The sequence below is a fragment of the Papilio machaon genome, chromosome W (assembly GCF_912999745.1).
Source record: "Papilio machaon chromosome W, ilPapMach1.1, whole genome shotgun sequence".
NCBI lineage: Eukaryota > Metazoa > Arthropoda > Insecta > Lepidoptera > Papilionidae > Papilio > Papilio machaon.
In genome coordinates, this window is record NC_060015.1 from 8,446,580 (window position 1) to 8,474,346 (window position 27,767).

Sequence of the window (27,767 nt, forward strand, 5' to 3'; positions counted from 1 at the left end):
TGTAATTTCTGTAACTAAATGCTTTTCTGTACTTAACCTACTTTGTTTTGATAATTACAGTGAACACTAATTCAGTTATGATTTTACAACATGTAAAAGCTCGCTGCGGTATTTACCCTAGATCTACAATACAGAGATTTGCAGTTCCTGATGATAAAGTGCCCTGGACCGTTGAATATAAAGAATACAATCCTCCAAATTACACATCACCATCAATTCATGGCAAACCATGGGCAGATCCCAATATTGGTACCTATTACACTATTATGAAAATAAAATTGAGCAGAATAGTTTGTACTTAAATGATATTTAAATAAAATATGATATTCATATTTTTATTATATTCATACAGATGAGCCTAACTTCAAGCCAACATGGAACAGTATAGATGGAAATGTGAATAGAAAAAGTCACATGAGCAACTACACTATAGCTAACGGTTACCCAATGAATCCTGTTGGTAGAACTGGAATATGTGGTAGAGGAGTACTTGGACGATGGGGTCCAAATCATGCAGCAGATCCTGTTGTTACACGCTGGAAAAAACAAGCTGAAAGTGACATGAAAATTACTGAAACGTAAGTTTTCTTTCTAACCAATTTGTTTATAATAATGTTTATGTTCATTAAATACAAGTATTTAATGATAATAATTTCATGAATTGATGATAATTTCAGACCAATTCTACAATTCATAGCAATAAAACGTGGTGATACTGGAGAATGGGCCCTGCCTGGTGGTATGGTTGATCCTGGAGAAAAAGTAGCAGTGACTGCTGTCAGAGAGTTTCAAGAGGAAGCTATGAATTCTTTAGCGGCTACTGAAGGTTTATACATGTTTATTCTTTCCTTTTACATAACAATCAAATTATTGTACATATATAGAGTTCATCATCTCACTGTCCTTATCCCACGCACATAGGTTCAGCGCAACAGGTTTTCATCCTCCATATCAATCCATCTTCTGTTATCTCAATTGTCACTTGACTCTTCTTGATCAAATCACCATTTACTAAATCCATCCGGCCCCAATCCGCCTTCTACCGGTGTAACACTCCACACTCATAATTAAAGTACTCCTTGTTTGTACATATATAGAGCACTTATCCTGAATTTATTCCTATTGTGTACAAAATACAAGTGTACCCTTTTCCTTTGCAGAAGATAAATCGGAATGGAAACAAAAATTTAAAAACTTCTTTAACGGTGGAGTGGAAGTGTACAGTGGATATGTTGATGATCCCAGAAACACTGATAATGCTTGGATGGAAACAGTTGCATACAACTTTCATGATCATGATGGCACTACTGTTGGTGCTCTCAAACTGAATGCTGGTGATGATGCAGTAGGAGTTCGTTGGGTTGATATTACTCCAAACATTAAATTATATGCAAGTCACAAAGATATTGTATCAGAAGTGTATAAAAGATTACTTGAATAAAATATTTTTATGCTTATCGACGCTGGAAAGCATAAACGCTGTAACCCTGTAAGGGTTGCTATATGGGTTACAGCGTTTATGCTTTCCAGCGTCGTTATGATAAAGTTACGAGAAAATTAAGTGGTAGTTTTCTCAGTCTTAAACCCGAGGCTTTAGTTGAGGTAACGGATGTTGTATAAAGGAAGATCTGAAGTAATAGTAAAGACTTATTTTATTTATTTAGTTTTATTTTACCAATTAAGTAAATACAAACTTACAACTACCTCCTAGTTGCATTAAACAAAATACATAACAAATAACAGCTAGATTGGAACTCCACCTCTAATGCTAGAAATATTGTAACACAAATAATTTTTTGATGCACTGTATGACTGATATAGGGTCTAGCAAATACGTGAAGAAAATATCCAATTTTTTACACACCCATTTTTTGCCTTTATTTACTACCCAACTTATTTCTATGTTAGTCATCGTAACATACACACTTTATTTCTGAGATCCACTAATGTTGGTCCCTATTTATTTAACCTATAAAAAAAGAAGAGATTTTGTAGTGTGTGTGTCAGAAAGAAGTAATTTCGAATTTTAATTGCACAAAATAATTTTAATTTGATTGTGTTCAAAATTTTTAATGCCAATAATTATTCTTAAAGGTTGATGTTAACTTTAATGAAAGCCCTATTACTTACAGCTAATGTTAGGGAGGTACCTAATAAAATGACTAGTTACTAAAATTTAAACTACATTATGAAGATTCATCTTATGTTTTGTAGTAAAACTTACATCTACATAAGAAATAATATAATATCCTTAGAAATACATAAAATATTAATTTAACTAACAATTAAATCTACTTCGCTCTGATAACATGCTACAATTATGCGATGATTTTGTAATTATTTTTTCAGGTTACATTAAAAATTAAAAATATGAAATGCCACATCAGACTAAATCAATACTTTTATCTATGTAAATATTATGACTAAATAGAAAATAAAAGGTCTTTTTACCTTTTTCGCAAACTAGGAACAATTTAAGCAATAATAATAAAAGTAATGGAAACCTGTAGTCCTAGTTAATGACTAAGATTTCATCGTGATTTTGTTTAGATAAATGTACCATGCTGATTTGAAAGGGGCACTGGCGCGCCCTCACTATTTATATTTGCTAATAAAAATTACGGAACACAACACTGTTTTACAGATTCAGTGTAATTGTATTAATGTTTTCATAGCACCAACTTTTACTGTGACTTTTATGCTCACAAAGTGCACAGTATGATGTCAAAATTAAAAAGTACACATTTGACAAGTAGCAAAAATATAAATAATCAAAGTTACGAACGTAAGTTTCGAGTTATTGGTTTAAAAAAGTATTTAAGCCACTATAATTTGCTAATTTAAATATTTTTTTTCATTCGTCAAAAAGTAAATTATGATTGATAAAAAATAAAAAGTGATTAATATACGATATATTATATCCTATGTACTAGTCCGTCGTGTTGATACACTCGTGTCCTTATATGTAAGGAATGGGTGTTGATTTAACAAACCAGTTGAATCGTTGACCTCCTTCAACATATCAACCGTTGACCCTTTTTGATTTAACTAATTTAATTCAAACTATAGTTTACGCATGAGCTAAGTCATAATATTTTCACCACCACAAGTTGGGTCTTCACTATTTTACAGTTAAAAACCAACTAGTTGCTAAACAAGTTGAAGAAAAAAAATTAACCTTGATAAATGATTAAAAAAAAATCAACGATCAATTTCTATCTGTGCTCAAGCGAGCATGTTGTTGTTTTCTGCTAGCGACTGGTATGCCTGATAGCAGTTCACGTCGTTCATCAGTCGTTGTATGTTCTGTGTGAATACTATGATTGGTTTAGGTCAAGTAGTAAATACTACCAGCATGGTGGAAGGTGAGTGATGATAAAAGGTGCAAGGTTAAAAGGTAAAAGTGGGTTCGTACTAGGATAAAAAGTATCATCAACAACATACATGCCCGTAACCCAGAGGGGTAGGCAGAGACCACGGACCTCTATTAAGCGCTGTCTTGACATACTTCTCTTAAAAAAAAAAGTACAAAATGTATCAAAGTAGTAGTTGCTCGACTGTACTAATGTTCATTCTGGTCTGGTGTCAGTGTCAGCGAGGTGTACAAAGCAATACATACAGTATCTGAGGGGAAGTTGTTGAGTAGGGCGGCATGGTGGGGCGCAAGTCCGGGCAGCGAGCGCGGGAAGGCGGGCAGAAAGGCGTGGCGGAAGGCGGCAAAGTCGACACCGCCTCCTCCCGCACCAGGGCCCGCGCCCACGCCCGGTAACAACACCGACAAGAACTCGCCCAGGAACTCCGACCGGAATATCACCTGCTAACATGCAGTAGTGCATATTTATGAGTATTGTGCACTAATTAACAGTGGTAGATCCCGCAACAACAATATTTGTTGGGTGCACGAATGTGCCGGGTCGATCGGTGAAATACCACGATCACACAGAACGCAGGCGTCAAGTGAAAGCAATTCCGCGTAGTCTGATGAGTGTGGTGCCGGAGGCTTAATTTTAGTCCTCTTTCCTTTCCCATCCTTTTCTTATTAGGAAAGGATGGGAAGGGGAAGTGGATATGGCGGAAGAGGAGACGCATAGGAAGGAGAAATATCCTCTTTCTGTGCGTCCCCTTCTCCGTTGATTAAAGGTAGGCAACACATCTGCATTTGCGGATGTCTATGGGCAACAGTCGCCTCGCTATTTCGGCGTATCCAGGTGGCCGTTTGCTCGTTTGCCACCTTTTGATATAAAAAAAAAATGGTATAAAAAGTAGTGATGCAACGGATGTCTGTTTCCGTTTCCGCAAGTGCGGAAGTTCCGCGTGCTTTTCAACATCCGTTTCTGCTTCTGTTTCCGCAACTTTTATAACGGAGATAAAACGGAACTTTACGAAGGCTGAGAGATCCAAATGCGCGGGGCGAGGCGCGCAGTCTGTGTGCGGCCTTTCGGCACTTGTCGCATTTGTTTGTTTACGTACTTTTTAATCGTACGTAATATTTTCTGCTGCTGTTTGAAACAATTAGTTTCTCTTGCTGGAGTAAACTGTCTAGTAGTTGTCCATATAAAATTTGACAACTGGCAAAATGTGACTATTTCATATTACCTACGAGTTATTAAATGTACTTTTGAATAAGTGATAACCATGTAATATGTCATCATCATTATTATCATCAGGTCACTATACATCCGCACTGAGGGGCTCGGAGCCTACCCCAAATTAGGGGTGACTAGGCCATAGTCAACCACACAGGCCCAGAGCGGGTTGAATTCATACATATCATTGAATTTTTTCTCAGATATGTGCAGGCAGCATCACTATGTTTTCCTTCACCGTAAGCACGTCCGATAAATTTACATATGTAAATCGAAAAACACATTGGTACATGGCGGGATTCAAACCCAGGCCCTGCAGATTGCAAGTCAAGTGCCACGAGCCACCGACGCCTAATAATTTTATCTTTTTCTAATCTAGATTTGGTGTATTTGATACTTAACACATTCACTGTTTACAAAATAAAAAAAGGTAACAGCTGGGAGCCAAAACTTTTTATGGTGAATTTTTATTTAGTATCTTGGAACATAATTATTTCAATAAAAAACACATTTTTTGCATTTGAGCGCTAGGGATGGCAATGGTTTAGTTCACTAATATGTAGATATTTGTTCCACGATCCCATTTCTGTGTACTAATATGTTACAAGATTTTGACAAAGTCAAGTTTTTCATCAAATTCCAGAATATTGAGTAAAACATGTAAGGATACTAATCAAAACAAGCTTTTATCTTCTTGGTTCAAGATCTTGTAACATTTCATATACACCCACACATACACACACGTATACTCACATATACACACACATACAGGACATACATATATTTAAAAATTACATACATAACATAAAGTTCAGACTAAGCTTCATGTGATACAAGGTATTTGTATGTTTGCCTCCGTACGAACGTGGTACTAATCACTATAACACTGTAAGAATGAAACTAATACTCATTTTCGTTAGTTGACTATATCGCCAGAGTGGCCACACAAAGCAACATGGACTCGCTTCAAACGCCGGCGGCTTACTGGCTACTACAAAGTGAACGGGCGCCTGGCTCGGATCCGAGGGGGAGGCGGTGCTACTAATAGCTCTGCCCACTCGGATCCGAGTGATCAGCAGTGAATGTATTAATAAAGAAATATATTTGTAAAATGGTTTTAATATTTAAAAGCCTCCGTTTGTCAACACATATTTTAACTTATTGCAGCACAGTAAAAATACATACATTGAAGGCTAAAGGACACCGATATCCAATGCCTTAATAAATTAAAAACAAATACAAACTGTTTTTACCAAAAAAAAATGTAAATATGTTTTTTTTTTCATATTATTTACACTTCTGTTTCCGCATCCGCTTCCGTTTCCGTTTCTGCTAAAATTTATTTTTGACATCTGTTTCCGTTTCTGGTTCCGCTAAGACACTTCCGTTGCATCACTAGTCAATATTGATAATATTTACAATTTTATGTTTTTAATGTAACAAACTATGTATGTAAACGGTGGATTAATTTGTTATTAGAAAAATTTCAATTGTCTGAGAAAGTAATCGTTAAACATTTATAAATTTACATTAATGTACTTACCGGTAAAAAATATGTGTAAATTGTGAATGGGTGCGAATAAATAATTGTGACTTATTAGTCACAATAGAGGAAATGATAGGAGAAGGATGAGACTTACTTAAATAGATAAGAAAAATTAACTTCACGTCGGTACTCTGTGAGATTCGTCGTCTACATCATTGATTCGTGCAACGAGGGCTGCTCGCTCTATTGTAGTCTTCCCGACACTCTCATAGTCTTTAATTGGTCAGCATTGAAAACTCTTAGTGTAGATTCAATAATAAAAATATGTTACCGTGTGCGGGAGTGGCATGTGATGAGCGGTGTGAGCGCGCTGGTCCCTGTGCGACAACGTCCTGCGCGCGCGAATCCTTGCTGACGTACGCTCCATAATCTGACACAAATTAACTTCACATTACTTTATTTTGTTAGTAAATAAATTCCTTAATTCACATTTTCATTTCTTCACACCATCCGCAATCTATATTATCCTCAGTCAATGAACATCTAAACCGTTGAATAGAGACATGCTCCAAGGATAGTCGCAAAATATTATAGGTGCGTGAGAAAAAAAAAACGTTATTTAAATAGAAACTTTGTAAACGATCGCGATGCAATGCGGATTTATCAGTCGTGTTATGCGAAAAATATATGTTGCATCTCATTTTCTTTAGCGTTTAGTGATACAATATTTTTTTATCATAATAAATAAGTAACAATGTTCTATCTCTGTATATTTCTTCATTCCTTGTAAGATCATTATGCGTAGATGTATAACTATAGTCATTTCCTCTAATTATAAAGTTATGCTAAAACTAAACCAACAAGTCAATAATTTTCTTGCAATTATATTGCTGGAAATTATGATTTAACATAAATAGTTTTAACTGCCTCACTGTCACTGAGAGGGGCCCAGCTTAGTGGAAAATAAGTATCAGAAATCCATTCTAATAATGTCTCCCTTAGTGACCAATCATCGTCGCCGAGTGCGCCAATTAACTGTCTAAAAGTCGAACAGCAATACTCGCAGACTGTCGTAGGGTTCTTATCTGCTAATTAGCAAGTGACGCCGCGGGCAAGCGCGTCGCCTGGCCACGGTTGTTGCTATGCGACCCGGTACCAATGTAAGTTATAACTATATTCTTACTCTTAGTTGTTTCTAGCATTAAGATCTTTTGTTAGTTTACAACAAGGATGATACTTCTTATGTGTTTAAGTTGGAGCTTACTATATTTAAGTGAGAGCTCGGCAATTATTACGATTGCTATTGTAATTTCTTTAAATGTGTTAAGTATATTAGTAATCATGTATAAAATAATTTTTTCAAGCTTATGTAATACCCATAATCGGCTAGCTTGTATGCTCAATTATATGAGCATACAAGCTACATACATTACTTTACAAAAAAAATTTTCGAGTGGATCTTGATTTAAATTTCTCGTTAAAATACTCGTTATTTTATAATGTTTATTTATAAATGACCACATGTCTTTAAATGTATTTATATTAGATATAAAATTTGTCACTGATGGAATTTTTACATATTTGATGGATCCATCTTTTTTTTTTAGTTTCAAAACCCATAGATCGAAGAGAAGGCAATACCTGCTCCCATAATTTCAAGTGTGGAGAACCATTTTTAAAGCATGTTCTAAATTTTTTACCTTCATCCTTATAGCTGTGTCCATTAAATCAATCAAATAATCGATCTATTAAATATAACAGATCTGCTGTGTCATTGCATTCATTGGGTAGAACTCCATTTCCTTTAAAAAGAAAAATGTATGTCACAATGTTATCTACTAAAGCATCCTTATAAATTAAAGATTATTTATTAATTTCCATTATAACGCAAGATGCCAGAAATATAATGAATTGAGAAAAAGTTAGTTTCCTTTTAATGTGAACTTATTTTTTTTTATTATAATTTGAATATAAAGTATTTATCAGTGTATTAAATATGGTTCATATTCCAGAAAGCATCAGTTCATCTCAAAAGTACTACTTACTTGTACAAAATTTAATAGCTGCTGATAGCCTTTGACTGAATACTTGTGCAGCATACTTAACCTTCATTCTTGGGATCTTGTCTTTAATTAAATGTGACTCGGTTAATTTATTAATTAATCTGAGTTCATCATCTCCAACACATCTTTCCATGAACATAATTAAGTGCTCCCATTTAGCTATTTTGACTTCTCCATTATGGAGAAATCTTATATTTTTAACTAAAAAGTTATTTCTTATCCCTTTTAGGAGATGAGGTGGATCAAAAAATGTAAAGATTTTGACACCATCAATTTCAAAGCCATTGCTTTTAAATTCTTCGTCTCTTCTAACATATTCCTGCACTGTGTCTTCATGCAAGCTTTTAATTATTGTACTCATATTTCCTGCAGACTGGTCACATACAGTACAAATAATTTTTAAACCAGTCTTTGAAATAGCCTTTATAACTTCTTTTATAATAATCTTTAAGTCTTCCTTTTTCGTTGCACTTTGGCAAAATGTGAAGCAAATTGGCTGCTTAAATCTTCCCTTCAAACTTTTAATCATTAGCACCAATGCATGGTCAGCTATTTTCAGAGCTGGGCATTAACTCGTTAATCCGTTAATCGTTAATTAACGAAGTTAACATTTTGCTTAACGGATTAACTTTTAAGTTAACTTCAAAAAGTGTTAACGCTTTTGTTAACTTCCGTTAAACTCAACTTCCGTTAATATAAGTCCGTTAATCGTTAAACTAGAAACTTGGAGACGTGCCGTCATTTTGTTTAAATTACGCGCCACGCCACGCTCGTAAGTTCAGCTATGTTGGGTGACCGTCGGCGACTCGAATGGTGAACGAACGAGTTGATAATTGATATATGTGAAGTTCGCATGCAAGTGTATGCATCAGAGCGTCCGGGAAAGACGTGACCAACAGGACAAAATCAAAAGAAGGTTCGAAATAGTATATTTCATTACTAGTATATAAAAGCACGTGTATGTAATATTCCACATTCCGAACGCTCGTCGTCCCTGCAATAAGCCACTTTTTGAGCAACTGTATTAAAACACTTTTATATTCGTGCCTTTTCTTTAGCTTTTCCAAACTCGTGCGTTCTCTTTCCCAACTATCAAAATAATGTCTGTTAAAAAGAAAAACCAACCACGAAGTTTTTACAAAAAAACATTCATTGAAGTTTTTATGATTCATGCAAATATTTCTAAAAAAGAAGCTCCTAATTTGTTACAAAATCAGATTTAATGATTTGATTCAATGAATTCGGTAGGTTTCATTTTATTTCATCTCATTAAATTTCATTTTCATTTCATATCAATAAAAATAATCTACTGAAGACTTGGCTGTTTGGGCATAGTTCCCTTTGCCTACCCAGAATGGGTGAAAAAAACAAAAAAATCTCTGTATTCTTTTACGGTTGGCGCCATTTTCCAAAAATTTTAGTTAGTTCGAGTTTATTGTGTTTTTACTATTCTATTAAATTGCTTAATTTTTTCGCAACTGTATCAAAAATAGTTGTTTAGTACAGGTGCGAAACTGTCATTACAACTTGTTCCAACTGTCAACCCTCACCTTCGGCTGCGCCTCGGCTCGGGTAGACATTTGTCGGAACTCTTTGCAATGACAGGCTTTCCACACTCGTAATGAAATATACTATAATGCATTCATACTTGTCTCTTATACTAATGTGTACATTCTATAAATGTATAGTCGTCAAATTACTATTTTAAACAAGTGTCGCCACATAAGTGTGAAATTAGTATGTATAATTTTAGTATGGTTAACTGTTAACGATTAACTTTAACTTGCGTTAAATTTTCGAGAATTTAACGCTTTAACGATTAACGAAGTTAATTTTTTAATTAACGAATTAACGATTAACGAAGTTAACTTTTCGATTAACTGTGCCCACCTGTGGCTATTTTGTTTGTTTTTTTGTAACCATAGTCCTCAAATCCTATAATTTCTTTATGGAAATAATTGTAGTAGAGACCAGGTGCCAATGACACTTCATCAAAGATAAGACTACAAAGCCTTTTTACAGTTGATAGCTTTACTACTGCTTTCTTTAAGTTATACATAATATGGGGATTAATCCCTGGCTTTAAGACCACACAAGATAAAAGTTTTTGTAATGTTCTTTTAGACGGTAGGATAAAAATGTTTTTTAATAGGTTATAGGCCTTGGAACTTTGTTTCAAAATTGTAAGTGAAAGTATTTTCTCTTTTAATGTATATTTTCGTCCCCTTGGCTTCTTTAAATATTTTAATTGCATATTTGTAAAAATTTTTATGGGTTCAGGTAATTGTTCTACCATTTCTAAAAATATTTTGGATTTAGAAACCTTACTTGCCATTTTAATCTTCATTGATTGAGTTTTACATTTATTTCTCAATCTTATGATTGTTTGCTTAAGTAAATTAATTTTTTTATTGAATCCTGAAAAAAAGCATAGTAAATTAATTAATAACATTGTATTGTATAAACACAATGAAATTTTTCCACAATATAATTGACTTATATTTGTTTAATACCTTGCGATTTATGTTTTTTAGATATTGCATATGAATATCTGCAAGCTCTAGTCTCCTGCTCAAATGATGAAAGTGGAAAAAAATAAACAACATAACTTACCATGATTTATCTATACAGATGTTCATCAGATCTTTACATATTTTTAAGTAAATTAGTTAATGTTTTGATTATTATATTTACAGTGCTAATCTCTGTTATTAAGATGAAACAATGAACATCTATACACTGAACTGTTACAAATATCATCTTTAGAGAGAGTTCTATTACAAAAACTATGAAATATCACAAAAATTTTAATTACAATAATTTAATAAATTGTCAAAGAATAATAACTACAAATATAAATTATAATAATGACAAAACTTGTATAAGCCTGGTTCATCAAAACATCCAAGAAATGTTAAGTAAGGATCATAAAATTAAATTGAGCTATTCTTAAACAGTAATGATTTTCTATTTATTTCTGATCATTGGCTTTCTGATTATCAATTTACTTTAAACTTCAGATGTCACCAGGTAAAGATTGTGAACTAATTAATAAGTCAATTATTAATGTGTCAAATTCAGACCATTCCGGACGACTTGCTACTTTTAAATCAAATAAATGTTTATTCCTGTTATGGAACTCATATTGAAAACAGCCCAGATGTGCTTTACAGCATATTATTTAAAACAGAATTCAATACTATATTTACATCTAAGTCTAAGTCAATCCAAAAATCTCTGTAGCTTTCAATGAGTGGGCAACAGTCCGAATTCATAGGAGTATTTTTATCTCAGAATAACTCACCACTTATTGCTTGCCGAGAATGGTATGTAGATGATGTAGATGGATGGGCAAATGAATCCATTGGATTTTTTGTTGGTGGTGTTGCTGTCGTAGTGAAAATAGCTTGCCTTTGCAAATTTTCCGGCAAATCTGTAAATGTAAAATAAAGTTAATATAATTTTTACTAATAAATTTACATATTTCTTGTAGGATGTCTGCCTTTTTTACTGAATGCTTACTTATTTCAGTTTAGAACACAATTCATTTCAAATGAGAGGAAATTTGTTTATTTTTACTTATAATCCCAACCAGAAGAGAAAACTGATACTAACAAAGGTTATAATTTATTAAATAAATAAATAAATGTTATATGTCAACCAAGTCTTGTTTGATATCACTTTTTTCACTGCTTACCTAAATTCAATGTAGGCACTGCATTTCTGGTAAGCTGGTGACTAGGTAATTGATAATAATTTTCAAAATGTTTATAGCAAATACGGACATTATTATATATGTATGCATTGCCATTTCCTTGAGTCTCCGAACTTAAAACAGCTTTCCAAGAATTAAATCTCTCTTCATGAGAATACTGCCACTTTGGAAATCTATGTAATGGACCTAAAAATAAATAAATGTAAAAATTTAAGTAAAAAAATAAACTTTAATAATGTATAATTTTTAACATTCTACATACGCCCATCTCTATTCTACAGTTTGAAAAATTACAAAAAAGTCTTACCATCAACAATGCACCCAAAATAACATTTCAATTTAGTTTGCTTAGGCATTTTGTCCAAAGCATAAAACAAATCCGATGATAAGCCAGGTATGTCGTTACAGAAAAAAGGTATCCAATTTCCAAAGCCAGGAAAAATCGTTGTAGAAGAAATCACAGAGTCCGTAAACAAGCCAAATCGTCTTTTTGAAAAGAATCAAATAATACAACACAAAACTTAACGAACACGTAACCGCCGAAAAAGTTTTTGTCACTAAAAGTAAAGTCCTTTTACTCCTTTTCATGAAAGAAGTCCCGCGGTAATTTTTGGAACTAAATTTGACAGGTCGGCCATGTTGTCGTTCGTCAATGTTATCAAGTTCGTTTGTTGTGGTAGATTTTTGTGAGTTTTTAACTAGCTTAGTGCATTTTAAAGATTGTTTACAATGCCAAAAGTTGTGAAAAGTTCGGCTAGAGAAATGATATTGAAGGTGAAAGAGTTCGGTGAAGCGGAACAAAAGAATCAAGGTGTTTTAATATCACTAAACAATGTTCGGAAGAGAGTCGCCGCCTTAACAGGTACTTTTTAGGGTTGCCATATAATAATTTTTTGGAACTTTTATGATAAAAATTCATTTTTGCGACAAAATTGAACAAATATAAAAAATATAAACATAACGTGATGAAAGTAGGTAACTGAAAGTAAAACATATTTTACAAAGTACATAAGCATTATAAACTTAAAGTTACTATTATTTTTAATTGTTCATAATTTAATTGCAGGTGTGTCAGAGAAAACTGTAACAAGAATTACAAAAGAAGGTATAACAGCGGCGAGTACTTCGAAAAAAATTGTCACCCCAGGGAAGAATCGCCCGCATCCGAAAAAGTTCTTAAGACAGACTTAAGAAAAACTCTTCAGACAGTGATGTACCTATGGCCGCTGATCACAATTATTCAATAAAACTGAATAAAAAATTGTAATGCGTTTCTTTACCCTATTTTCTCATCTATTCCCTGTAAGTAGGTAGAATACCGCTTATGTAAGTAAATAAAATGTCTACCAACCCACTCATGGGAAGACCCATGCAATAAGACCAAATAACTACCGTTATTATGACTGTATGTGTCGTGTTATTATTAAATAATTTCAAATGACTAGTCTCCTTTTTTACTATGTTGTTTACCCATGAGTGGGTTGGTAGACATTTTGATAAAATGCCCAAATATACATTTGACTTATCAGAAATATACATGTTTCATTAATCTGAACTATTGTATGGGCTTGAGTAACGAAATTACAGCCTATCTAAAGTGTATTTATTTGTTAATACAATTTAAGAGCTTATATTGTTTCATCGCAGTATGCAGGAAATAGTATTTTTTGATAAATTACGTAAGCTAAATGTAAAATAGGTAAATTTTTTACTCATAAATGGCAATGTTACGTCACGCGAGTACAGCGCTGCGTCTGGGGGACTTCTTTCATGAAAAGGACTTTACACAATAAATTTTAAACGTCTTAGTGCATGATTGCCATATTTAATTCGTAATAAAAGAAAAATCGATTTGTAACTTTCGATTCCGACATTGAAATATATATTTCAGAAAAAGTATTAACTCTCAAACGATTTCTCTTTTCTCTCAATCACTGCCTAATCATTCTCTACCTATACAAAAAAATTGAATCGTCCAAGTGCATGATTGCTATATTTAATTCGGAAAAAAGGAAAATCGATTTGTTACTTTCGATTCCGACATTGAAATATATATTTCAGAAAAAGTATTAACTCTCAAACGATTTCTCTTTTCTCTCAATCACTCTCTTACCATTCTCTACCTACACAATAAATTTGAAACGTCCAAGTGCATGATTGCCATATTTAATTCGGAAAAAAAGGAAAATGGATTTGTAACTTTCGATGCCCAGAATTAAAATATTTATTACAGAAAAAGTAAAAACTCTCAAACGATATTTCTTTTCTCTTAATGTCTCTCAAACGACTCTCTAACGATTCGCATTGAAAAAAATAAAAAAAAGTAAAGTGAGGGGGCCAACTTCACACTAGAATTTGAAATTGTTTTTACGGAGAAAGTAGGAACTCTCAAACGATATTTCTTTTCTCTCAAACCCTCTCAAACGATTCTCAAACGATTTGCGTAAAAAAAAGTTAAAAAAATTAAAGTGAGGGGGCCAACTTCACGGAGGTTCAACTGCGTAACTACTTTAAAACAAACTTATCTGACCCATTCTTGCCCACCTGAGCTTTGAGACTTTAATAAAATTGGTTGTCTTGTCTTAAATTCTTGTGTTGACAAACTCACTTGACCAATCTTCTTACTCATTATAAATGCGTAAGTATTGTTGGATGGATGTTTGTTAGAACGGTTACGTGGATCTCGGTGAAATTTGGCATAGATTTAGAACCTAGTCCGGAAGAACACATAAGCTACTTATTTTCTTTTTAATTCCACGCAGGCGGAGTCTCGGGCGACTGCTGGCGTTCTGGAATTACCTTGTAACGAACATCCATCATGCATCAAAACATTCGTACTTATAAGTGAGATTAAAGCAACATGTATTTGAATTACTTACTGTAAAGAAGTAAAACTGCAAATAAAGTTTTAAAATTTATTAACCAAACAAATGCATCTCAAAATAATTTCAAACGCATAACTTATAAAACTTATTCGACGTAAATTTTGCACATAACTAAAAAATTAAAAGAAGAAAGTATTTTTCCTTTAAAAAACAGCTAATAACATATTGTTAAACTGTTATTTTCAAATAATTTGAAACAAAATTTAGAAAAGATAAGAACAAGTCCATAAACAAAAATATTCTATTTCTTTGTTTCCAACCTCTTATGCTTGAAGAACTTTCGAGGTCTTGTCTTTGCAGTATCCTCCTTCGCATTTGATACAATTTCCTGAGAATTAAACATCAGTTTAGTTTTGCCACAAATAAATCGTATTTATGCATACATCCTGAATATAATGAAAAATATTATCTATAAATACCCATACAGAAGGTTCTAGATTAATTCAAATTTTACCAAATCTATATTTAAAATTATTCTCTATTATTATTGTTATATTTTGTTTTCATAACAGAAAAATTTTTTTAGATGTGAAACATCTATAGGATCACTTGTAAACCGAATTGTTGGCGTGGCGACGCTGGCCGTGGCCATTTGCGCACGCGACAGAGTTTCGCCACGAGACAGAGCAGCGAAACAGCGCTTCACTGCCGTCTCCTATACCATATGACGCATCTTTAGTTTTATAAGTAACACAAAATAAACTTTTACCATATTATTTTTGTTGTATATTGCCAATGTATAAAATTTGTTTTGTGTACGGATAGATAGTAAGAAAATATTCTATTTTGATCCTAATTTTTTTTTTTTATATCATAAGTTGGCAAACGAGCGAGCGGCCACCTGAATTCGCCGAAATAGCGAAGCGACCGCCGTCCATAGACATCCGCAATTGCAGACGCGTTGCCTACCTTACATCAACGGAGGAAGGGGCACACAAAATGAGATAATTTCCCATTCCTATGCATCGTCTACTCTGACAAATCTACTTCTAGAAAGAGGACTAAGATTAGGCAGCATTAGATCTGCAGATATGTTATACGCTTGAGATTTGTTAATATTACATAGTATTTTGACTTACGTTTAGTGTATCGTCATCAGAGCTAGAGTCGGCAAAGATTTTAAACAAACTATCGGGACTCATGGAAGCCATGGGCGCGGTGGGCGCGGTGGGCGCGGTGGGCGCGGTAGGCGCGGTGGGCGCGGTGGGCGCGGTGGGCGCGGTGGGCGCGGTGGGCGCGGTAGGCGCGGTGGGCGCGGTGGGCGCGGTGGGCGCGGTGGGCGCGGTGGGCACAGTGGAGGAGGCGGCGGGTGGCGTCAGCTCCAGCCTTTTTCCAACAGTTTCTTGCCTTGCTACTTTCTAATAAAAAATGGCAACTTTTGCTGTTGGAATACTTGAAATACTAGTGTATGATGTAAAAATACTTAAGTGAATGTAAGTCGTTAAGGATCCACATTTGTGTAGATTATAAGTAGTCTTTAATAAGTGTCTCTATTAGGGATCAATTAACGACTATGAGTGCTGCAGTATATGTATTAAAGCCGACCGCGCGAGGGGGGGTCATCATGACGGCGTTATCGTCGAGCTCGAGGACGAAATGTTCCTTAGGGGGCGGCCAGCGCCGGCCGGTCAACTTCTTCTCCACGTTGTCTGTTTTCTGCATGTCTTGGATAGTCTGCTGCAGACGACCCTGAATAGATAGGATTAGAATCGGTAATCTACCTCTCTTTGGTTTTTTAAACGTATATTTGAGACGGCCGACGCCTAAATCTGTCATTAACCAAGTGTGCTTTATTGTTTTTAAAATCTTTCTCGCAATTTATTTGCAAACTTAGTTAAAAATATATACTTACTTATAAAATAAATATCTAACCTTTTCGCTCCTTAACTCCAGAATCATAGACATGTTCTGAGTAAGTTCAGCTTCCTTGACCTAAAAACGTACATTAAAAGTGTCTTTGATGTTTCAAATCATATTAAAAACACGGAAAAAACTTCCAAACCTTGCAATTGTCTGCTTTATTTATAATTATGTACAATTTTATTGAATTTATGAAAATTAACTGACTCACTCGAACGCTATCTTGAAGCTTTTTAATTTCTTTCTTCGATTTCTCTTCCTTTTCTTTCATAGCGTCTCTTTCTAGCTCCATCTCTTTCTTAACCTTGGCTAGTTTAAATTTTACATCTGTCGCTGTCTTCACCTCAGACATGAGACAATTTATTGCATTAACTTTCGTATCTATTTCATTATCCAAATCCTTTTGTTTACCTTCGGCGATTTCCCTATAACAATTTTTTACATAATATTAACTAATTCGGAAGCTAAATTTATTATTACTTTACGTAAATTAAAATTCATAAATACTGGTAAGCTTTAGCGTTATTTTTAATTTCTTCGATGTGATCCTCGAGCTGTTTCTTTTCAGTCACCAGCTGCTGTATTTGTGCAAATTTTTCATTGGAATCTTTCTTACTTTGTTGCAATTCATCATTGATTTGTGTTTTATCCTTTTCCAATAAATTTATTTGCATTTGTAAATCCTCCATTTCCTGTTTCATATTAGTCAATACCTGTTAAATGCTTAATATTTAGTTCTACCTAAGTTTAAGTTATTTATCTAAGTATATAGTAGGACTTTATTATATTGCCTGTGTTCCATAAAACATATCTTACTTGAACATAATCAAAATTTTCTTTTTTTAAATCGTTATTTTCATTTAATGCCTTATTCAAATTCTCTTCTACACATGCTCTGGCGGAGTTTGTATCCTGTAACAAAATGTTATATATAAAATTCTCTTGACTCAATGTTTGGTTAAGTTTTTTTTTTTTTAATTTTATATGTATATTCAGTAGGTCTGAGAATCGGTTACTATCTATTTTTCATATCTCTTTATAAAGTTTTTTTTAACTGCACACGGACGGTGTTGTAGGCGACAAGTACTTAAATTTCTTCTCCGAGTACTTTTATACCATTATGCTTGTTGTTATTTATTGTCTCTTTTAAAAATTCATGTCGCGATAGACCTTCGGTTCTCTATGTACTTTACCTGCATCTGCATCTTGAGTGACTCCATAGCAGCCACCAGACGCTGCTGCTCCTCCTCCAAGTCAGCCACCTTCTCTTGCAGTGAGTTTCTCTCGTCGCTCACGCTCTTTATAAATTGTTCTTGGTTCATCAACGCTTGCTTGAGAGATTGAACAGCATCTATTGCTTCTTGAATCCTGAAATTGTCATCATCAGCTCAATAGACCCACTGAGGGGCTCGGAGCCTACCATAAGTTAGGGGTGACTAGGACATAGTCAACCACAGCCAAGTGCGGGTTGACTTCACACATATCATTGAATTTCGTCTCAGATATGTGCAGCATCACGCTGTTTTCCTTCAACGTAAGAACGTCAGATAAATGTACATATGTAAATCGAAAATCGAAAAACACATTGGTACATGGCGGGATTCGAACCCAGGACATGCACCCCTGAGCCACCGACGGTCGGCCATGACTCCAACTTGAAATTGTACTTTAGCAATAAACTGGACCGTTTCCCAAGACTACATAAAGAAATCCGAATTTATGCTTATGAATAAGTAAATAATACTTATTAAGGACTCACTCTTTATCTTTCTGTGCGAGGGTTTTGTTCGCGTTGCTGGTTTGGATGTTGTATTCATCTTCGTGTCTCTTCATTTCACGTTGAAGATGCGTTATCATATCATCTTTCTATAATCATGTATATATTTTACTACGTAAAGGAAAACAAATTATGAAATTATATGAAATCAACATCCTTACCCTGTCCGTCTCATATTTGTGGCTGTCTATTTCCCTGTTGCTGTCACCGAGGGCGGTGAGCAGGTCGTTGTTGCGGGCGTTAGCGGTCGCGAGCTGCGCGCGCACTTCCGTTAGCTCACCATCCACCTGCTGCTTCGCGCTCGTCAGGTATTCAACCAGCTCGCTGGAGTGGTTGCTCGACAGCGACACTTCACGTATTTTAAAACATTGTTTTTATAGTATATAACCTTTAAATTTTATCATATAAATTTACCGCAATGATTCCGAATTTATTTTTTTGTATCCCCAATCGCGGTCCCTATAGCAGACTCTCTATGCAAGTTGTTAAACTATCAAGATATATTCCAGAAATGAAACCTTTCTCTTGCAGGCCTTCAACTTGATGTTTGACCTTCTCGTCCTGCTGCACCTGCTTATGGCGCATCTCCCGTAGCTGCTCCGCGGAGCTGTTGAATGCTGTGTACAGTGTGGCGCCGTCCGCCTTGCAGCGCGACAGCGTCTCCTGCAGCCGCTCGCTCGACTCTTGCAGCACGTCGCAGATCTTACGCGTGAATGACAGTCTGCACGACCGCGATATAAATACTTAGCATACAAAGGAATTAATGCTTCCCATTATGTCAACCTGAAGAACCTGAAGGAAGGTGTAAAGAACCAGGAAAGGGCAAGAAGCTTGATAAGTGACAGTAGATTATGAAATAAATCGTCTTCGCTTAGTTTTTGTCATTTTTTACTAAAACTATGAATTAAAAATTACTTGTTGAGTATCTCAGGTCGATGTCTCAGCTCTTCCTGGTACTCAGCGTTGGCGGCCTCATGCTGCATATGCACCTCAGCCATGTTCTGCTGCAGTCTCTCATGGTTGTCTTGCACTTGCTGCGACTTCTCCTTCAATTCCCAGTACGCGGTGTCTTGAGCAACCTTTATAATGGTTGATGACAATGACCATCACTTCATTTGCCGTTTCAAAAGATTTATTTAATCAATAAGAGCTAAGATTAATTTTAAAAGTGTTTTTTTTTCGTAAAACAACGAAGAAATAATAAAGTAAATCATGTATATGTTCAACATACAAAAACATATTGAACCTCAATATGTAACAATGTTTTTTAAAAAAATGTTGCGGTAGTGAAAATTCACAGTTTACGAAACCCTACCTTTAACTTTATAATTTTTTCCTTTTCTTCAGTGACTTTCTCCCGTAACTTGTCTGCATCCGTGGCTATTCTTCTACTATTTGCAAACTTTGTAATATCATCGATATCCATTGTTGTAAATAAAAATGTTTTGGATAAGTTTTAACGATTACTGAATGGGGCAAAATACTTTGAATTTAAATGGCTTTACGTTTTTTTTTTAATTTAAAATGCTTTTTGACTTAAATAATATGGCCAGATTCGAATTTAAAAATAATAATTGAAATTGGTAAACAAAGAAAATATTTTATGGCATACAATGGCTGTTAATGACAGCCGGTATATGTTTATCGAATAATATAATAATATTAATAATGTGATACAAAAAAAAATTATAACGTGTAATGTGTTACTTATTTATTTATTTTTAACTTAAATGTTTTTTTTTAATTTAATCGTTTCAAAATTAATTTTAAGTAAACAAATCAATCTATGGAAACTTTTAATGTTTGTCTGTGCATTTCTGGATGGTTTAGTCTGTGACACAGACTTCCGTGAGAATGTCATTTTTTTTGCTCGCGGGCATGGGGATGAAACTGCCGTAGAAATGCTGAACAGAAAATTTCTATATAAACTAATGCCCTCTAGTGTCGGTGGCCCTGTAATTTTAAAATGATTTTGGATAAAACTAGCACTAGATGGCAGGCTCATTGCTTCATGTGTGTTTTGATGTTTTCAAAAGTTCAAATTATAAAACGATTTTTAAAGTCCTTTTCATGAAAGAAGTCCCCCAGACGCAGCGCTGTACTCGCGTGACGTAACATTGCCATTTATGAGTAAAAAATTTACCTATTTTACATTTAGCTTACGTAATTTATCAAAAAATACTATTTCCTGCATACTGCGATGAAACAATATAAGCTCTTAAATTGTATTAACAAATAAATACACTTTAGATAGGCTGTAATTTCGTTACTCAAGCCCATACAATAGTTCAGATTAATGAAACATGTATATTTCTGATAAGTCAAATGTATATTTGGGCATTTTATCAAAATGTCTACCAACCCACTCATGGGTAAACAACATAGTAAAAAAGGAGACTAGTCATTTGAAATTATTTAATAATAACACGACACATACAGTCATAATAACGGTAGTTATTTGGTCTTATTGCATGGGTCTTCCCATGAGTGGGTTGGTAGACATTTTATTTACTTACATAAGCGGTATTCTACCTACTTACAGGGAATAGATGAGAAAATAGGGTAAAGAAACGCATTACAATTTTTTATTCAGTTTTATTGAATAATTGTGATCAGCGGCCATAGGTACATCACTGTCTGAAGAGTTTTTCTTAAGTCTGTCTTAAGAACTTTTTCGGATGCGGGCGATTCTTCCCTGGGGTGACAATTTTTTTCGAAGTACTCGCCGCTGTTATACCTTCTTTTGTAATTCTTGTTACAGTTTTCTCTGACACACCTGCAATTAAATTATGAACAATTAAAAATAATAGTAACTTTAAGTTTATAATGCTTATGTACTTTGTAAAATATGTTTTACTTTCAGTTACCTACTTTCATCACGTTATGTTTATATTTTTTATATTTGTTCAATTTTGTCGCAAAAATGAATTTTTATCATAAAAGTTCCAAAAAATTATTATATGGCAACCCTAAAAAGTACCTGTTAAGGCGGCGACTCTCTTCCGAACATTGTTTAGTGATATTAAAACACCTTGATTCTTTTGTTCCGCTTCACCGAACTCTTTCACCTTCAATATCATTTCTCTAGCCGAACTTTTCACAACTTTTGGCATTGTAAACAATCTTTAAAATGCACTAAGCTAGTTAAAAACTCACAAAAATCTACCACAACAAACGAACTTGATAACATTGACGAACGACAACATGGCCGACCTGTCAAATTTAGTTCCAAAAATTACCGCGGGACTTCTATCATGAAAAGGACTTTAGGTAGAGAATGGTAAGAGAGTGATTGAGAGAAAAGAGAAATCGTTTGAGAGTTAATACTTTTTCTGAAATATATATTTCAATGTCGGAATCGAAAGTAACAAATCGATTTTCCTTTTTTCCGAATTAAATATAGCAATCATGCACTTGGACGATTCAAATTTATGGTGTAGGTAGAGAATGGTATAAGAGTGATTGAGAGAAAACAGAAATCGTTTGAGAGTTAATACTTTTTTTGAAATAAATATTTCAATGTCGGAATCGAAAGTTACAAATCGATTTTCCTTTTATTACGAATTAAATATGGCAATCATGCACTAAGACGTTTCAAATTTATTGTGTAGGTGGAGAATGCTTAGAGAGTGATTGAGAGAAAAGATAAATCGTTTGAGAGTTAATACTTTTTCTGAAATATATATATTACTAAAATTTATATGATAAAATGTTTAGTAATACAATTGTAGCTTTTGTGGCGACATCTGTTGTGATTTTGTGCTAACTAACTTAACTTAAGTTTTCAGATACAATTAATAGATGGAGCCGCTCTCTTTTGATAAATGTCAAATGTATGGAAGTGTACCCCCCCTGCGGTGCGCTGTTGTGTTTGATCAATTTTTGCTTTTTCGGAATACTTGTGCTCTCTTTAGACTATTTGATATTTGCCTTTACGAATTGACCCCGCTATTGACTCTGGACTTATCTTTGCTTATTATTATTGACCTTGGCGCTCTGACTACTTGATTTCCGATTGTTCAATGGTTTGGCTTTGTTGAAAGTTGATTAACAGCATCAAACATGCAAAGAAAGTGTTATTTTGCTTGTGAATTTAAAGGTAAGTTCTAAGTTTGTATATCCTACTTAGCCTACTTATCTTCTATTTGTTACACTAACTATGAATATTGGCTATCGAAAAACTTCAAGCATAATCTCAGACTGAAAACGAACTTTTGTTTGTTGGGCTCTTTTAGATGGTGTTAAATGATAACTGCTGCGCATGATCAACCGCAAACCGAAGGGTTGCAATTGCGTTACTGCAATCTTTTAAAGATGGCCCTTGGCTACATAACACACTAGGCAAAACACAAAAGTACAACTTTTACTTCTGGCTTGTTTTGTGATTAACTCTGATACCTCCTTTGCCAAGATGGCCAAAGTGTGCAGCAACGAAGATGTTATTGCTCTAATTCTTATTTCAATAATTATTGCTATGAATTTTTATTTTAGGACCACTGCACTCATTTCCATCACCAAGTTACCCTCACGAGGATAGATTCAATAAATGGAAATCTGTCCTTGGTGAAGATCTGAAAAATAAGGGCAACGATTATATACATAAGAATGTTCGTCTTTGTAGAAGGCATTTTGAAGGACACTTCCATACTTCTGGTAATAGACTTACAGCCAATAGCATTCCTACTTTAAATTTATGTAAGTAGTTCTGTATTTCAGTGTATATTAAAGTATAAAATTATGTGAAACAAAGGTTAATATGGTGGTAATATTGGACAAATTTTTATTTGTCAGTTAATAAAATGGCAGCAGATGTGCTTATGAGTTGCTTGCTATGCTGCCTTTATGAGTAAAGGAAATTAATTTCTTGAATTTCTAGATTAACTCTGAGATAATCTATTGAGATACATGGAATTTTTTATCATTCAATCAATGCAATACTATGAGGCAATTTTAATGTAATTAACAGTCTCTGTGCCTGATCGTTATCTGGTTGTGTCATATATCCATTATCCGCATTGAGCTATAACAGTAAAGGAACAGTGAGTGCACTTAGGTCACACTATAAATTTGTGCACTATAATCTTTTATGTATTGATCTTTTTTTTTTTTTGGCTGCCAATTCGGCCACAAGTACATTGTTTTTATTCTAGTATTAATGGCATTTATCACTTTAATTGAATACTTTTATATTCATTTCAGTTGTTAATGATGGGAGTATACCTGTTACTGGCCTGGAACATCAAACTGTTCCTGATGTTATTTCTGTACAAATACCTTCATTCTCACGTGGAACAAAAAAAGTATTTGCAAAGAAAGGTAAATTAAATATTTAACATATTTTCAGTGTACAAGGCCGTATGTATATTCAATAATACGTAAGATGTTATTGCTCTTGCAAAAAAATACCGTTTTTTTGTAATTCTTTGATAATAATAAAAAATATCAGAGATAGATTAGATATTCTATTATAAAAGCGAATGAAACTTTGTTACGTTTTGACGGCTGAACTACCAACTTTTTGTTAATAAGAAAGCTTGAGCACATGGCAAGATCCTTATATTCCAAAAAGATTCCGAAAAGAAATCTTGTTGAGTCCTCTCTGAACAGATGTAAATTATTGAACTGATTGTAGATTTCAATTTTTTTTTCTAAAAGATTGAAACAAGCCTAAGTTGAATAAAGTTATAATTCTGGATTTCTTTGAATTTCAATGCACACACATTTGCTTTTTGTCACTGTTTGCAAACTTAATCTTATGACTAGTAACATTTATATCTAATAGTTATATATTTTTTCACAGGAATAATGAAATTGCCAAGCGAGTTATCGAAGCTCAAAATAAAGCTCCTAAAAGAACGATTAAAATGTAAAACTTATAAACAAACGATAAAAAAAGCTGAAAGAAATTCTCAAAAATTTTTGCATGTTATTGAGCGATTTCCGGAGACTTCATTTTTATTTACAAAAATGCAACAACAGCATATTAAAAAACCTAGAGGAAGAAGATTTTCTATTGAGGAAAAAATTTAGGCCTCATCTCTTTATAAGCAAAGTCCAAAAGCATATAATTTTATGCAGAGAATTTTTGTTCTACCATCAAAAAGAAGCTTGCAACAAGTTTTAAATTTAATTCCTGTCGAACCAGGGATGAATAACGTCATTCTAGAAAACTTAAAAAGAAGGGTATTTATTAATATTTGATGAAGTTGCACTAACCCCAGGAATGCAGTATTTAAATATCTGGGATCAAATTATGGGGTTAGAGTACCCCCAAACATATAAAAATAGCAGACCATGCTTTGGTCTTTATGATTAAAGGTATAAAAGCTAAATTTAAGCAACCTTTATGCTTTACATTTTGTCAAGGTGCAACAAAAAAAGAAATATTAAAAACCTTAATTACGGATGTAATTAAAAAAATCCATTCATGCGGATTAAAGGTAGTTGCAACCATTTGCGACCAGGGAGGACCAAATATGAGTGCAATTAATAGTTTGTACATTGAAACTAAGGAAAAATATATGCGACAAAACAAAGAATACCAAAGCTTAGCTTTTGATTCCCCTCATTTGATCAAGGGTATAAGAAATAATTTTCTAGAAAAAAAAATGTCAGGTTTATTCAAGGCGGTAAAGTGAAAATTGCCAAATGGGAACATTTAAAAATGTTATTAGATGTGGATGTTGGTGAGGATGACATAAGAATGTTAAATAAATTAACCGAGCACCACGTAATAAAAGAAAAGATTCCAAAAATGAAAGTAAAAAATGCAGCTCAAGTTTTCAGTCAAAGAGTGTCAGCGACTTTACGGTTTTTAGCAAGTATGTAAAACCTTTGAAACATTGCTTACCAGTATTTATTTTCACTGAAATGTCTTTTTGTCAACCCCAGTTTCTTATCAGTTTTATTTTCTTTATTCTTGTTCTATCTTTAGTAAATAGATGGTGCCTTAAGTTAAACAACCGGATACTTTAAAATAATATAATTAAAAAATACATGTGAACGTTACGGTGATCTCGGGACAAGTGGCACACCCGCGACCGATTTGTATTAAAAAATGTCCAAGCGCCTGATGCGGGCGACGGCAATTTTCGCGTCACTATGCCCCGACGCAATATTGAGCAGGCGTCAGTCTGAACATTCTTTTTTAATGAAATATACAGCGTGTCGTTACAACCGTGACAAGAAATGAATACACCTCTAACGCTACTTGCCAATAATCATAAAAATATTAATGTTAAAAAATCCATAATAAAAAAGTAATTTTCAACAAACTATTAATCTATATATATAAAAGAAAGTTGTGTTAGTTACACCATTTATAACTCAAGAACGGCTGAATCGGTTTGACTGAAAATTGGTGGGCAGGTAGCTTAGAACCAGGAAACGGACATAGAATAATTTTTACCCCGTTGTCTTTTTTTTTATTCCGCGCAGACGGAGTCGCGGGAAAAAGCTAGTTAGTAATAAAAAAGTAATAAAACTTGTAACACCTATACAACTACAACTGACCGATTCATACATTCAGAGACTTTTTCATTGGTTGCCACAGCGTCGCATTACAAGCCTTTTAAATTCATTCAACCTATTCATATTCCTTGTAACCTAAGGCTGTTCTAAAATTCTTTGTTTTGGAAAATTTAATAACTCTGTAAATATTGGTGTTTAATTTTATATTTTAATTTATTGTCGCGATGGTAAAGACACGCTGTTTAGACAAAAGAAACCGTTTGAAATAATTCTATATTATTATTTTCAGAGTATTTTATTCATCTTTGACAAATTATTTGATGCCTTTAATGGGCATAGCTATCGAGAGTCATCAAAACTTTATAAAAGCTGCTTAAAAGTTAACTCCATCCACCATAAATTATGGGATGATTGTTTACCCATATTAAGGTCAATGCAATTTGAAACCATGGGAAGAGGAGATGGAACGAAAATAACAAAATTTGTTCAGGTACCATCCATTAAAAACTGGATAAAGAACATATTAGTTTTTAAAGAAATGATAAATTATACAAAAAATAAGTACATATAATGTAACAAGCCTCCTGACTAGAAATTTTAATCAGGATCCGCTTGAAAACTTTTTTTCTTCCATTAGAAGTAATGGAGTTAATAATTTTAATTCTGTACATGCAGTTGGTGCCAATTGTGAAAAAGACAGTAATAAGGCTTTACAGTGTCTGAAGCATTTGCTTAGAAAGGGAAATAAAGTTGTTAAGATCCTTTATTAGAAATACTGAGCAAAGATGACAATAAAAATGACACATTTTTAAATGAAGAATCTAAGCGGTATGTTGGGGGATTTATTGTTAAAAAATGTAAAAAAATATTTAAAAATTGTTTAAAATGCAACAGTGAAATACGAAAAAAATCTACAATAGATAGTTTAATTTATGAAAGAGACCAGACGAAGAGATCCCTCAACTGCCCTTCAGATAAATTTCACAAATGTCTAACAGAAATTTTTAATTAAAATAACAAATAAAATTTTGTCCTCTGAGCCAGAAAGAAAAAATATTAAAGCTCATATTAAATTAATAATAGGCACCCTATTTCGTGACTTTTCCTTTCTAACATGCTTGACACATAAAGATAAGTTATAAAATTTTGTTGCAATTTAGCTCTAAATATAACATTAAGCAGTTGGTGCACTACTGTAAACAGGATTCTAAATGGCAAAAGCACAAATTTCAACAGAGAGGACAACATTAAACTCCAGGCGGAAAAATATTATAAGACACGTATTCTTAAAAATAAAAAGAAATAATACAACAAATTGCGTTTTCTTTATCATCGAACCTTTCCAGTCTATATTTTAAGAATAAATTTAATAAGGTTTTTTATCTTTTCATTGCAAAAATTAAGAGATACTGGTTTAATACCATAATATAATTAATATATTTCTTAAAATTTTTGTGAGCACTGTATCCAGTGTAAATTACTAAAAGTATTTAAAATTAAACATTTTGTCATTTGCTTTTGAGAATAATTATAAATAACTAATAAACGAGTACAGCGCTACTTATATTTGAATTTTAATCAGCGCCATCTTCTGTTCACATTTGTAGTTATTGGTAATTTATAAAAGTAGAGTTGCACATCTATTTCAAATATTAGGTCCTTACATATGAAATTGGCGTTTTGTATGGGAGGAACAAAAAGTCGAATATTTTTTAATATAATATATTTAATTAATCAAAGTATGAACCATTATTTTCTATGCACTTTTGCCATCTCATAGGTAGTTCATTGATCCCTTTACTAAAAAAACCAGTCGGACGGGAATCAATAAAATCTTTGAAGGCGATTTGGACTGCCCCATCGGAGTTGAATTTTTCCCTTGCAAGAAGTTATCCAAATTTCGAAAAAAATGGTAATCTGTTGGA

The 27,767-nt window shown here is 33.6% G+C and overlaps 4 protein-coding genes and 3 long non-coding RNA genes across 7 annotated transcripts; 3 read left to right on the plus strand and 4 right to left on the minus strand.

Annotated features, from left to right (window-relative positions):
* Nucleotides 1-67: 67 nt before the first annotated feature.
* LOC123723381 (ADP-ribose pyrophosphatase, mitochondrial-like) lies at nucleotides 68-1,450 on the plus strand. The gene is made up of 4 exons (XM_045685955.1): nucleotides 68-249; nucleotides 353-578; nucleotides 678-826; nucleotides 1,164-1,450. Exons 1-4 carry the CDS (start codon nucleotides 78-80, stop codon nucleotides 1,439-1,441), a joined length of 825 nt encoding a protein of 274 aa, XP_045541911.1. The 5' UTR covers nucleotides 68-77; the 3' UTR covers nucleotides 1,442-1,450.
* A 1,882-nt stretch (nucleotides 1,451-3,332) lies between these two features.
* Nucleotides 3,333-8,537, minus strand: LOC123723380. Its single transcript, XM_045685954.1, has 4 exons — nucleotides 8,118-8,537; nucleotides 7,773-7,874; nucleotides 6,404-6,502; nucleotides 3,333-3,814 (listed from the first exon to the last, which is right to left on the minus strand). Exons 2-4 carry the CDS (start codon nucleotides 7,794-7,796, stop codon nucleotides 3,563-3,565), a joined length of 375 nt encoding a protein of 124 aa, XP_045541910.1. The 5' UTR covers nucleotides 7,797-7,874; nucleotides 8,118-8,537; the 3' UTR covers nucleotides 3,333-3,562.
* A 2,555-nt stretch (nucleotides 8,538-11,092) lies between these two features.
* On the minus strand, nucleotides 11,093-12,400 carry LOC123723379. Its single transcript, XM_045685953.1, has 3 exons — nucleotides 12,158-12,400; nucleotides 11,833-12,036; nucleotides 11,093-11,568 (listed from the first exon to the last, which is right to left on the minus strand). The coding sequence occupies exons 1-3, from the start codon at nucleotides 12,204-12,206 to the stop codon at nucleotides 11,426-11,428; spliced, it is 396 nt and encodes a 131-aa protein (XP_045541909.1). The 5' UTR covers nucleotides 12,207-12,400; the 3' UTR covers nucleotides 11,093-11,425.
* A 35-nt stretch (nucleotides 12,401-12,435) lies between these two features.
* On the plus strand, nucleotides 12,436-13,004 carry LOC123723385. Its single transcript, XR_006756722.1, has 2 exons — nucleotides 12,436-12,712; nucleotides 12,917-13,004. It is a non-coding gene; the product is annotated as an uncharacterized LOC123723385 (long non-coding RNA).
* A 3,231-nt stretch (nucleotides 13,005-16,235) lies between these two features.
* On the minus strand, nucleotides 16,236-19,370 carry LOC123723074 (myosin-4-like). Its single transcript, XM_045685621.1, has 10 exons — nucleotides 19,288-19,370; nucleotides 18,891-19,093; nucleotides 18,534-18,721; nucleotides 18,355-18,461; nucleotides 17,789-17,963; nucleotides 17,412-17,507; nucleotides 17,103-17,287; nucleotides 16,807-17,020; nucleotides 16,608-16,667; nucleotides 16,236-16,424 (listed from the first exon to the last, which is right to left on the minus strand). The coding sequence occupies exons 1-10, from the start codon at nucleotides 19,368-19,370 to the stop codon at nucleotides 16,236-16,238; spliced, it is 1,500 nt and encodes a 499-aa protein (XP_045541577.1).
* Nucleotides 19,371-21,060: 1,690 nt separating this feature from the next.
* On the minus strand, nucleotides 21,061-21,611 carry LOC123723386. Its single transcript, XR_006756723.1, has 2 exons — nucleotides 21,353-21,611; nucleotides 21,061-21,148 (listed from the first exon to the last, which is right to left on the minus strand). It is a non-coding gene; the product is annotated as an uncharacterized LOC123723386 (long non-coding RNA).
* Nucleotides 21,612-23,009: 1,398 nt separating this feature from the next.
* Nucleotides 23,010-27,173, plus strand: LOC123723384. Its single transcript, XR_006756721.1, has 3 exons — nucleotides 23,010-23,067; nucleotides 23,572-23,688; nucleotides 27,046-27,173. It is a non-coding gene; the product is annotated as an uncharacterized LOC123723384 (long non-coding RNA).
* Nucleotides 27,174-27,767: the final 594 nt, after the last annotated feature.

Bases quoted from the DNA above. Each gene is read 5' to 3' on its own strand.
- LOC123723381 (XM_045685955.1), top strand. From the start codon at position 78: ATGATTTTACAACATGTAAAAGCTCGCTGCGGTATTTACCCTAGATCT. The intron at 250-352 runs GTACCTATTACA...ATATTCATACAG, and splicing joins ATGGGCAGATCCCAATATTG to ATGAGCCTAACTTCAAGCCA. The intron at 579-677 runs GTAAGTTTTCTT...TGATAATTTCAG, and splicing joins GACATGAAAATTACTGAAAC to ACCAATTCTACAATTCATAG.
- LOC123723379 (XM_045685953.1), bottom strand. From the start codon at position 12,206: ATGCCTAAGCAAACTAAATTGAAATGTTATTTTGGGTGCATTGTTGAT. The intron at 12,037-12,157 runs GTAAGACTTTTT...ATTTATTTTTAG, and splicing joins TTTTGGGTGCATTGTTGATG to GTCCATTACATAGATTTCCA. The intron at 11,569-11,832 runs GTAAGCAGTGAA...TTACATTTACAG, and splicing joins AGTGCCTACATTGAATTTAG to ATTTGCCGGAAAATTTGCAA.
- LOC123723074 (XM_045685621.1), bottom strand. From the start codon at position 19,370: ATGGCTGAGGTGCATATGCAGCATGAGGCCGCCAACGCTGAGTACCAG. The intron at 17,288-17,411 runs GTAAGATATGTT...AATATGAAACAG, and splicing joins AAAATTTTGATTATGTTCAA to GAAATGGAGGATTTACAAAT. The intron at 16,668-16,806 runs GTGAGTCAGTTA...GTACGTTTTTAG, and splicing joins AGCTTCAAGATAGCGTTCGA to GTCAAGGAAGCTGAACTTAC.
- LOC123723380 (XM_045685954.1), bottom strand. From the start codon at position 7,796: ATGGACACAGCTATAAGGATGAAG. The intron at 6,503-7,772 runs GTAAAAAATTTA...AATTTGTGTCAG, and splicing joins ACACAGCTATAAGGATGAAG to ATTATGGAGCGTACGTCAGC. The intron at 3,815-6,403 runs GTAACATATTTT...GCATGTTAGCAG, and splicing joins ACATGCCACTCCCGCACACG to GTGATATTCCGGTCGGAGTT.